The following is an 11,773-nucleotide window of genomic DNA, read 5'->3' on the forward strand; positions in this document are numbered from 1 at the left end:
AGTAGACACGACAGCCTTCATCTCCAAACACAGCCTCCACTTCTTCTTTGTTCAGGGACAACAGGGTTCGTGGCTCCAGTCGGGACCTCCAAACAGTCAACAGTCCTGCAGAAAATACAGTCAGGCCAATCATTTGCAGTCTATCACAAATTAAACTGTAGTTTCCTAAATGCACGATCACTTCTGACAGAAAGTGTATGCTATAGATGCAAATGGCCAGTTTTTAGGATACAGTGACAGGTAATGGCAAGAAAAGATGCCATCAATAACATTATTAACAGCTGGATTTCTTTAAGTGGTAATTTGTGCTAGCATAGGCAGATTTTTATGGCAGTGTACCATACCAATGGACATTGCTTTTCCTTGTGCCACGCTGTATGCATCTGTCACGGAAATAAAGATTTTAATCACTCCTTTCTGACATTTCAGTCAGAACTTAAAAAGGCGCAGACTGATTAGCGGATTGCTTTATTGCAGCAGTAGCAGTACTATTACAGGGTATCAGAGTACATCTGCACACTGATACCCTGCAGAAAGATAGCAAGTTAAGCCACTGGAGGTCAGCATAGACATCAAATTCAGGGAATGATACTGAAATTGCTTTCTCTGAAAGACAATGAGCAAATGATAGTCATGCAAAGTGAGTGCACATTATAAGACCAGTGACCCCTCTTTCTTCCTTCCCAATGACTTATTTTCAAACCCACTGACTCATCGACCATTAACTTGGACAAGGAGTAACATCAGGCATCACTAAGAGGCTTCACTTATTGTATTTGCAAATTCGTTGGTTGCACTGTATTTTTTTAAAAAGAAGAAGAAGGGAGAAACAAATGGCTTATACCACATCAAACAAAGTTAGAGCCATTAAACCGGTTGCCCTTTCTGAATTAGAAAATGTGCAGGGAGCTTATTGAGGCCACCCTGGCCAGCGAGGGGGGGGGGGGGATATACTGAGCGCCGATTGGCCCAGACACCCTCGAATGATCTGCTTGGAGTTTGTACTTGATGATCGCTACATAAAGCGGAACTGAACCTTTTTAACCGCTCTATTGTGACTGAAACCCGAGGAGAGTAGTTGAAAGCCGGATGCTGTAAGTTAACATTCATCCTCTTCGTGTTATTGCCTGCACGGACACCCACCCTTGTTGTTTAATTGTTCAGTTGTGGGACGATTAATCCGTTTTGGTGGCGCTTTAGTCACTTTTGTGTTGGGTTTTTACACGTTAACCTCGACTGGACTTTTTCCAGCCTGTGCATTCACATATAAAACAAACTTATGTGCTGAGTATCGATGCATCTGGCGGCTAGGTTGATGTTTAATGTCGACACAAAATCTTGGAGCTTTTGCTTCACCAGCAGCTTCAGTTGGAGGCTGTGGGATCTCATGAATTATTAATGAGGATGTTGCACTCTTCTTTGTTTTCCTTGCGCTACATTCGGTGTATTAAACTCAAGAAAACACTAGCATCAAACTACATCTTCCCTGCGTGTGCTGCTCCTTGCGTAAACGGTTAAAAGGGACCCTTTTTTACACCCAGGTCGGACTGGCACTTTAGAGCTCAGGTGCATTCAGACCAGAGGCAGCGGTGAGGATGGGACGTGGAAGCCAGCAGACGGTGCCGGGAGAGCCGGACAGCGGGAAAGCTAAAGGCGTTTACACCTGGGAGGAAGTGCAGAGCCACAACAGCAGGAATGATCAATGGCTGGTCATCGATCGAAAGGTTTACAACATCACTCAGTGGGCCAAAAGGCATCCAGGAGGGTTTCGCGTCATCGGCCACTATGCTGGAGAGGATGCCACGGTATATTACGTTTATATGTTTTATGTACTTTCCTTGAAAATAAATTCAGAATGCACGGGCTTGTGCATTTATGTTTGCTTGTTTTTATTTTATTTTTAATAATATGAAAGTTGTGGTGTTTATGAATACACCTAAATATTGTGATTAACTACAATTCTGGGTGTGAGAACGTGTTGGAGGTGGACCACGGTTTTTTTGTTTTGTTTTTTTAACTGTTAAACGGTTAAAAAAAATTCCGGTATTTACACGACTGTAAATGACTTGTTGGCCTATGATCGATTCATTTTGAGCCAGAAACAAACATTGCTGTCAGGTACAAAGAAACTTTTTTGGGGAATTTTATATATCCTTTATTTATCAAGGTAAAAAGTGGCACTGACATTAAAAATGTCTAAAAGATACTTTCAAAAGAAGTCATTGCTTTTCATATTATATAACCCTTTCATAAATCCTGTTTACCAATATAAGCAAACATATTAAACATAAAAAACACATGCTGTACAAACACTGGAATTGGATCCATGGATGGCTCCACAGAGCAGATGGCACTGGACACTATTGAAACTCTTTAAGTCTACTTTTTACTCTACTTAATCATACTGGCAAGTATAGTTACTAATATACTTGAAATGGACACATTCCTGGGTATTAAATAGTCATTCCAACATTTCTGTCAGAGCTTTCATTCATGTAATAATCTCTTAGATCCTCAGAAAAAACACTTTTAACTGTTCTGGGGTGAGTAAGGGAGATCATGCATCTCCACACCTCTGGAGGAGACCTCCTATCAGAGATCAACTCTGTGTTAACAGTTTTATCTTAATCTTAAGACACACATTTTCTCTATCTTTCGGTTGTTCTTAGTGGTCTTACTGTTTTGTTAATTGGCATTTAATTTTATCAATTGATCTTTTTCTATCTACTACCTACTAATAAATATTTTATGGATACTGATCATGGCTGTAAGAATATTTAGACCTTCTACAACACAAAGCCAGCAAGTCTTTCTCCCACTGTGTCTCTTTCTTTCTGCATATATTGGTGAATGCTGTTGTTAAGAAAAACATGCTTGGAATTAATTTGATTCACTTGATATTTACTTTAAATATGTCCTGCATGAAAAGTAGTTTACACACCACTCTACAGTCTACACCTGGACCTTTTGCCACTCCTTACATGTCTATTCATTCTTTGGAGCTCTAACAGAACGAGAGTTCCCCTTTGAGGTTTTATGAATAATGATTCATGAAAAATAAAAATAATACCGGTGGTAGTAAACTTGTTTTTACCCAACATGGTTGCAAATACATAAGTATGTTTACCAGAGGTTTCTTTTTGATTTTGTGACCCCTCAGAAGGATCAAAACTATTTTCAACCACTAAATAATTTCTACTAGCTTACATTTCTAATTTTCTCTCTTTCAGGAGGCATTCACTGCTTTTCATCCTGATTCCAAGTTCGTGCAAAAGTTTCTGAAGCCGCTGCTGCTTGGAGAGTTGGCAGCAACAGAGCCAAGTCAGGACCAAGACAAAAATGTGAGCCTTTGATTCCCTGAATAAAGGACCTTGTTTAGATGCGGAACAGAAGTAGGCCAGCCTTTTCACAGATTTGAATTCCTATTCATGCATTTTACAGTGCTGGGAACAGCTGAGATTCCTGATGCTCAGGTTTCATTGCCGGGTTTAATGCCTCGTTTCTCTGAATCAAAACCTAAAACGGCTAAAATGCAAACATTTTTCTTGATTTCACAAGTGTCACATTAGTACATAACATCCTCTCAGCTTTACAGAACTGTTTGTTTCTTCTTCTCTGAACCCAGGCAGCCATCGTGCAGGATTTCAAAACCTTGCGAGCTCAGGTAGAGAAGCAGGGTCTGTTTCAAGGTCAGCCTTTGTTTTTCTTCCTCCACCTCGGTCACATCGTGCTGCTAGAAGCCCTCGGATGGATGCTTGTTTCAATGTGTGGGACGGGCTGGATACCCACCTTACTGTGCTCGGTGATTTTAGCAACCGCTCAGGTAATTCAGACATAAACTTTAAATGGATCCTAATATGTATTTCCTTATTTTCTGACATATACACTTTTACAAAGGTGGATGCTTACATTAAACACAAAGTTTGAGATAATGAGATAACTAATCCTCAACCTTCGTCAGTAAGAGGATTAGTTCTATTGTAGTAGAATCTCAGAATAAACCAGCCAAAAACATCACATAATGCTTGCTACTTCTTTAGGCGCAGGCTGGATGGCTGCAGCATGACTTTGGTCACCTGTCGGTCTTCAAAAAGTCCACCTGGAACCACGCTGTCCACAAGTTTGTCATTGGTCATTTAAAGGTAACCTCTCTCAGTTATATTCTTTTCATATAAATTAAACACAGGTATTAAAAGATCGATTTTCTCAGGGAGCTTCGGCAAACTGGTGGAATCACAGACATTTCCAGCATCACGCTAAACCCAACATCTTCACCAAGGACCCCGATATCAACACGCTGGACACCTTTGTACTTGGACAGACTATACCAGTGGAGGCAAGTAGCACAGCACTAATGTTTCTAATTTCTTCAGTCATATGATCCAACTTCTCATCACCCTCTGTTTACCTCTGTGTTACAGTACGGGATAAAGAAGATCAAGCACATGCCCTACAATCACCAACACCAGTACTTCTTTCTCTGTATGTTTCTTCAGAGTCATTTAACAAGAATAAAAAACTATGACAGCTTTGTTTTAAAAAGCCTTGTCTTTTTTTTTCTCTTTCAGTGGGACCTCCGCTGCTCATTCCAGTTTTCTACAACTTTAATATAATGCACACCATGATAACCCGGCGATACTGGCTGGTAAGCTCTCAGCCTCTGAGTGGTGTAGTGCAGTTTGTATAATGATTTTCCATTTGATGTATCAGGCTGTATTTAGCCTAGCAAAGGAAACGTGAGCTTAGAGTGCTAAAGAAAAACATTACAGTAAAATCAGAATAGCACAGGTGGTAGCAAACACACAGTTTCTCCTCATTTTCAGAGGCTTAAACTACTAACTGATTATTCTGTGACAAATTAACCAGATAAAAGAACGAAAAGCAAAGTTCATTTCAAATATTGCACTAGCATTTAGTAGCTTTTCATTGTTTTTTAAATATGAAGCCCAAACTGATGTCACTGCAAGGGAAGGAGGCCGGCCATCATTTACACCTATCAGAGAGACAGCAAAAACTTTAGGCGTGCCCAAATCAATGATTTGAGACATGTTCTTAGAAAGAATGAGTGGACAGCCGGCTCAGTAACACCAAAAGACCTGAAAGATCACAGAAGACAACTGAAGTGCACGATGGCAGAACTATTTCCATGGTTACGAAAAACAGCCTTAAAACATCTAACCAAGTCAAGAACACGCTCGAGGAGGTTAAAGTATCATTGTCAAGGTCTGTGATCGAGACACACCTTTGTGAATGAAAATACAGAGGGTTTAAAACAAGATACATACAGCAGATTATGCTTAAGAACTGGAAGACCAGACTATGCCAGAAATTATGTGAAAAAACCTGCAAAGGTCTGTAAAAATCTTTGGACAGATGAAAACAAGAAGAACTTGTACCAGAATAATGTGAAGAGAAAAGTATGGAGAAGGAGAGAAACCCAATTGTCTGTCAAATATGGTGAAGGCAGTGTTATGCATGAACCTGTATGTCTGCCAGTATCCCCACTGGTGCTTAGTGAAACAGAAGTTTCTCAAGGCAAAGAATGTGAAATTCCTCAAGTCAGTCACCTGATCTCAGGCCAACAGAGCAGCTTTTCATTTACTGAAGACAAAAGTGGAGGCAGAAAGTCACGCAGACAGCAGCTGAAGGTGTCTACAGTAAAGGGATAGCAGAGCATCTATGCTAATCTTCCAATTGTCATTGGCTGCACAGGATTTTCATACACGTACTAAAAATATTGCTTATATTAAATAAAATTGAAGTAGTTTGTTAGTTTAATTTTGAGCCTCTGAAAATAAAGGACTGCGTATGAAATGGCTGTAATTCCCAAACAGTCAATGCAACATTTTTGTTAAACCTCTTATGACAGATGAAGGGCTGCACTGTGTTCTGATCAGAGGCAAAACTACAAAAAATGTCCAATAAATTATGGACCCAATTGTACAAATACGATAGTGATGAATTATGACTCTTGTTAAGTAAGACATTATATAAATCATATGAACGTTCTTGTCTTGTGAAGGATCTGGCTTGGGCCATGACATACTACCTCCGCTACTTCTACTATTATGCACCTCTATACGGCGTGTTTGGCTCAGTGGCGCTCTTTTTTTTTGTCAGGTAAATATTTAGAAAGAGAATTAACCAAAGCATTATGTGATTGCTCTTCCTAATAAGGCATACTTTAGTTGTTACACTGTCTTAGATTAGATTCTGGGTGAAAGAGTCACCTGGTCCTATCAGTTGTAGTATACCTTATTAGGAAGATTTTTTTCTATTCTTTCCGTTATCCCTTCTACAATGAAAGTTATCATGTTGTTATTCATTTTGCAGGTTTTTGGAGAGTCACTGGTTTGTGTGGGTGACTCAGATGAATCACATACCGATGGACATTGATCATGAAAAGCACAAGGACTGGCTGACTATTCAGGTACCTGTACCTATTTTACCAGCAAGGTTGTGCAAAAGTTTTGGACACTTTGATTCTTCCATCGCCCAATCCTCATAAATGTCCCTGTATCACAAATATTGATCTTATTTAGGCTTTTTTCTCGTCTTCAGTTACAATCCACCTGTAATATTGAGCAGTCCTTCTTCAACGACTGGTTCAGTGGGCACCTCAACTTTCAAATCGAGCACCAGTAAGTGAAATGAGTGCAGCAAATGCAGACAAATGTATGTTCAGTGTGCTTTCACAGAGTCGAGTACTAGGATTAAAATAGAAACAACCATTTTGCAGACACAAGCAGCAAATGTCCATAAAACCTCTCTGAATCAGGAACTAGAATCAAGCATCACGCTTGTTGTAAATATAGAAAAAAATGGTGAAAGAGTGGTGTCATCACATGCTAAAGTCAGGCCTCCCCATTTAACCACTTGTGAAACTGCCTCTAATGGCAGCTCTGTGGGGGGGGAGCACACACACAGACACGGAGTCACATTCTGTAAACACAGTTTTTCTGACAGAACTTTTTGTAGGAGCCCAGTCTGCATGCATCGTTCCAGTGCCTTCATAATTTAACAGCTGTCATTAATATGAAATTGTTTGACAACATAGAGAGACTTTAAAACACAAATTCTCAGACGCTATCATATCTGACAGAAGCTTCCTGTTTCTTTTCTCTCTCAAGCTTGTTCCCTACCATGCCGCGCCACAACTACCACCTGGTGGCACCACAGGTCCGCGCACTCTGTGAGAAACATGGGATTCCTTACCAGGAGAAAACTTTGTGGCGAGGCCTTGCTGATATTGTCACGTAAGTATTATCATAATGGAGCATTGACGAGGTTGAAAACACACACAGACACTTACTTGTTTTTCCTATTTTTTTTCTTTTCATCAGGTCACTGAAAACCTCAGGAGACCTCTGGCTCGACGCTTACCTCCATAAATAACAGACTGCATTTCCTTCACTGATATAAAAGGAGTGTTTTTCATTTTTGCATCAAAAAAACCCAACTAATTGTATCTGTCTGATTATTAAAATCAAGCCACTAGTGGGGGAATGACCTTTCTTATTAATGCTATTGTTAAGTCTGGGGTTCTCGTAAGTTGCCTTTGAGTGTCTTGATCAACAGTAGCCATTCTTTTTCTGTTTAGTCAATTTGGCAGATAAAACATGATCATTTTATTGCTCAAAGGTGTGGTGAGGTAAAGCCATCTGTTGGCCATCCGTCCATTCAAAATTGAGAAGAATTGCATCTCCTCCTACAATTTCATTCAGAATATAATCAATGATGTCCTAATTGGTCATTACACACACGGTGCTCTGGGGCCAAAGTCACATTTTTCATGTGAGCCAGATGAGCTACTATGTCACTGATGTTCTGGTTTCTCACAAACCACTATTTGTACAATATTAATTTCATTATTTTCTGTCAAAATTAAAATTGTAACCACTTTAAAATGCAGCTCTTGTTATTCTGTTTCAGTTTACAATAAATAAACTGTGCTGACTGTTTCTGGTCCTCTGGTAAAATTGATCCAATGACAAACACAAGAACCATACTGACAAAAGACATACAATTAAGACAGAGTTTATTTATTCATTTTTGAATCATTGTCTTTTTAAAAACTATATACACCCGCTTGAACGTTTCTCTAAATCTCCACTTATTCATTACCAGGATTTACATATCTACTGCACATACTGCTTATTATTCTGGTGCTTGTGCAGCTTACACTGCAAAACGCTTTGCTGCTAAGAACACGTTAATGGCAGCGTCTCACTTTTACAGACAAAATCTTCATGCAGAATTGTTGCTTGCTAAGTTTGCCAGAATGTCTGAAACCTGATTAGCAAGAATATTTGTTTTAATACTTAGTGTTGATGAGCATTAACCAACCAGGCTGAGAAAATGATACCTGCTAGAAGTAACACAGAGCGTGTCTATCTTTTTTTTTTTCTTTTTTAACTCCTGTAAACAGTTACATGAAAACAGTTGGCCATATATCAGAAAGCATGTCAAGCATTCTGGCACAGATTTTAAAACACAATCGCTAAAATCTACTTTTTTAAAGGTATTTTAGTAAACAGCCTCATTGTTGATGGTGAGCATGAACATTAACTGCACTGCTCATACAAATATGTACATTACATGCAAGTCATGCATACACGTGCTCACACGCACACCGAAGTGTACGTAAATTCATAAGCTCCTTTTTTCTTTTGTTTAGCAGAAATCTCTTTGTTGAGAAAATTTAAGGAGACAAAGAGAAAAAATGCAACACAATTAAGAAAAAAACGCTTCAAAACATACACGTTGGATGATACAAAATAAATATACAATTAAAGACATACACAATATTTCAGTATTTGCCAAGGCAGGTCAGAATTAACTGTAGATTGATTGAAGAAGCTGGTGCACTTAGAAAGCTGTGAAGGAGCTAGATGACTAGATGAATTGTTTAGGTCAACAGGCTCAGTCTTTGCTGCCGGAGTCGATCCTCTCCTGCCGCCGTGTCAAGATCTCCTGCAGCTCTGAGGTCCCACCGCTCTGCTGTAAAGGAAGCATTGGTGTCTCTTTAAATATCGTTTGATGCTGAAGATGTCAGATATACAGACTTGCATATATTTACAAAGCAGTAGCTTTAGGATTTGTTTTCTTCTAAATACAGTTCCAAAGTTCCTGTGTCCATTTTAAATGAGGCACCTGCACAGACACCATGCTAACGCTAAGCTAGCCAAGAACCCAGGGTGACATTACCTGAGCGAATGCCAACCCCAGCCCAGCAGCTAGATGCTGAACTTCAACAATAAACAAGCAGATGATCAGTCAATCTGCAGCTTCAGTTTCTACCTGCTCATGTTTCTAAAGTAGAATCACTGAGGTGTTTGCTTTGAAGTCTTTTTGTGCTCGTTTTCATCTTTGCTTTTTGCTGTCGACTGTGTTCATTTCAATGCAGCGCTGTCTGAGGTTCAATTCTTCATTCTCCTACAGAGAGTCCTCAAATTTTCCTATTGTTTAAATTACAATATTTTCAGCAAACGACAAAACCTACAAATTTCAAATTATTCAGACTAAACAGTTTAAAATAGGCTTTAACTTATTTGTAAAATACCGCTTTACATTTTTAATTTACATTTTTCTGCAGCATCTCATTGCTGTGAATAAACTCAGTGAAAGATCCAGTTGGTGGTTCAGGAATATACCACACTGCATTGCAATATATATTTACATTCGTAATTTGAGGTTATTAATCTACTTTGTCATTTTTTGTAACTTTTTTGATTACACTTTTGTGTAGCTGTGATTATGAAGAACATGTTAAACTGACAAATTCTTTCTACTTAGTACGGTCTCCATCTCAGTGAGTACATCCACTTTTTATGGCTGTATGTACATTAAGTATAAAGCGTGAACCACTATGAATCTGAAAGCTGACAACAGATTTTACATGCATCTACTTGACTTAACAATCTTGGAAAATTACTGAAAGTTAAAAAGTGGGCATTTTTCATACAGCATCTAAAGGCTGTCAGATGTTCAGCAATGAAAGCACATCTATCAAATGAAACAGCTGTGTAAGCAGTGTGCTGCTGAGGGGACTGACCTCTAGCTGTTCTTTCTGCACGGTGACCAGTGAGAAGACGCGACTGCCTTCATCTCCACAAACAGCCTTCAGTTCTTCTTTGTTCAGGGAAAACAGCTGAGCCCCAGTCAGGATCCCCAGACAGTCAACAGTTCTGCAGAAAACAGTCACACAATTAAAAGACAGTATTTACTAAAACAACATTGCTTCCAAAAGAGAGCTCACTGCTAAAGGACCATTTAAAAAAATGTATGCCATTATAACAAAGCATGACAGGAAAAGATACGTATCATCAATAATATTATTCACATTGTCATTTCCTGCACCTGGGTCACGTGACAGGCTCACTGAGACATGTTGCTATACTTAGACACAGCTTAGCTTTGTGCTAAATGCTAACTAGCCACATATGCCAAGGTGGTAACGCTTATATGGTTACAGAGTAACAAGGCAAACAGACACAGCCACCCCACTCTGCATCTGTTCATAAAATAAAGAAAACCTTTAATCACTCCTTTCTGGCATCTCTGTCTGAACTTAAATAGATCGCTTTTTTGCACCAGACTACACCTCCAGGCTAACACCTTTTAAGCCACTAGAGGTCAGTAAAGACATGAAATTCAGCAAGTGATACTCAAGTTGCTGTCTAGGACCTAATATTGATCAAATATAAGAAATACACATTAAAAAGACAATAAATCCTCTTTCTTTCAAATTATTTCTTTTCAAACCAACTGACTTATTTACTGTTTACTTGGAACAAGGATGCACAGAGCGAGATGATGCAAATTCTTTGCAAAAAAGGCTCATACTGCACCAAACATCTACTTAGCGAATTAGAAAATTTGTTAAGCACCCTATGTGGAGCTTAACAAATGATTTGGCCCACAAGCCGTGAGTTGTTTATCCCTGCTTTTAAGGCGTAGGGAGGTATTTTGATTTGGTGGATTAGTGAGAGTTGTGGGTAACTTACGGTTTTGAGAAGCCTTTTGAATTGAGCCATGCAGTCACCTGCTCTGGCTTTGAGCTAGATTTGAGCAGGACTTGAGCGCTGGCTGACGACCGTTCCACGTGCAACTTCCTTGGGGGCTGCTTGTTATTGATTTTAGTCAGCAGCTCCTCTATCACTGCAGCATGGAAATATGATGGAGACAAAAGTCAGAGCAAGAACAGCTACCTCTTAAAAAAACAACAAACAACAAACAGGGGGAAAAAACATAACTGGAATTTCTGATTACTTTTTAACCCTTACTTTCACTCTTGGGTCTTTCCTTCTTGAAGCTATTTCCAGGGCTTCGAGACCCAGGGGAGGACGGGCTGTAACCTTGCTGCACACACAGAAACACAAACACAGGTCATGAGAAAGCAATCAAAGCCAGCATTATTCCAAAAAACTGGTTTGTCTTTTATCTCATTCTGCTTGACTAATTCTTGCCAAGTAGCCAAAAGCAAAGTACGTGTGGGAGGTTCTCACACATAGACAAGTGTTTGCTGGAGGGCATTTCTTTAAGCAAGCAGCAGGTACCTATAAGAATGCAGCGTAAACTTTTCTTATTTACGAGACCACTTTATTACAGCTCTATCATGAAATGATAACTTGACTTTAATCCCGGAAGTATCCTGTGAAAGAAAATCATATCCAGCTAGTGATAAAGAAACCTTGACCTTTCTCGTAAGCTTATAGGGATAATTAGTTATTGTCGTCCTGGAATCCATCACAACACCTTTTAGACAATACAT

At 39.3% G+C, this 11,773-nt stretch overlaps 2 protein-coding genes across 4 annotated transcripts in view; one reads left to right on the forward strand and one right to left on the reverse strand.

Annotated features, from left to right (window-relative positions):
- The first annotated feature begins 954 nt into the window (after positions 1–954).
- Positions 955–7,907, forward strand: LOC102290870 (acyl-CoA Delta-4 desaturase). The gene is made up of 13 exons (XM_005941686.2): positions 955–1,094; positions 1,542–1,805; positions 3,231–3,341; positions 3,626–3,823; positions 4,041–4,142; positions 4,211–4,336; positions 4,422–4,482; positions 4,569–4,645; positions 6,023–6,120; positions 6,334–6,430; positions 6,562–6,641; positions 7,131–7,256; positions 7,344–7,907. Exons 2-13 carry the CDS (start codon positions 1,596–1,598, stop codon positions 7,393–7,395), a joined length of 1,338 nt encoding a protein of 445 aa, XP_005941748.1. The 5' UTR covers positions 955–1,094; positions 1,542–1,595; the 3' UTR covers positions 7,396–7,907.
- A 114-nt stretch (positions 7,908–8,021) lies between these two features.
- The window catches only part of eps8l2 (EPS8 like 2), a 34,063-nt gene continuing 30,311 nt past the window's right edge, over positions 8,022–11,773 (reverse strand). For all 3 annotated transcript variants that reach the window (XM_005941688.3, XM_005941689.3, XM_005941687.3), the window contains 4 exons: positions 11,286–11,361; positions 11,007–11,160; positions 10,055–10,187; positions 8,022–9,000 (listed from right to left, as the gene is read on the reverse strand). In XM_005941688.3, coding sequence (XP_005941750.1) covers positions 8,923–9,000; positions 10,055–10,187; positions 11,007–11,160; positions 11,286–11,361 — 441 coding nt within the window. In that variant the 3' untranslated portion in view covers positions 8,022–8,922. The remainder of the gene's footprint in view (positions 9,001–10,054; positions 10,188–11,006; positions 11,161–11,285; positions 11,362–11,773) is intronic.

Source organism: Haplochromis burtoni, unplaced genomic scaffold (genome assembly GCF_018398535.1).
Source record: "Haplochromis burtoni strain Fernald_Lab_line unplaced genomic scaffold, NCSU_Asbu1 Contig_324, whole genome shotgun sequence".
Lineage (NCBI taxonomy): Eukaryota > Metazoa > Chordata > Actinopteri > Cichliformes > Cichlidae > Haplochromis > Haplochromis burtoni.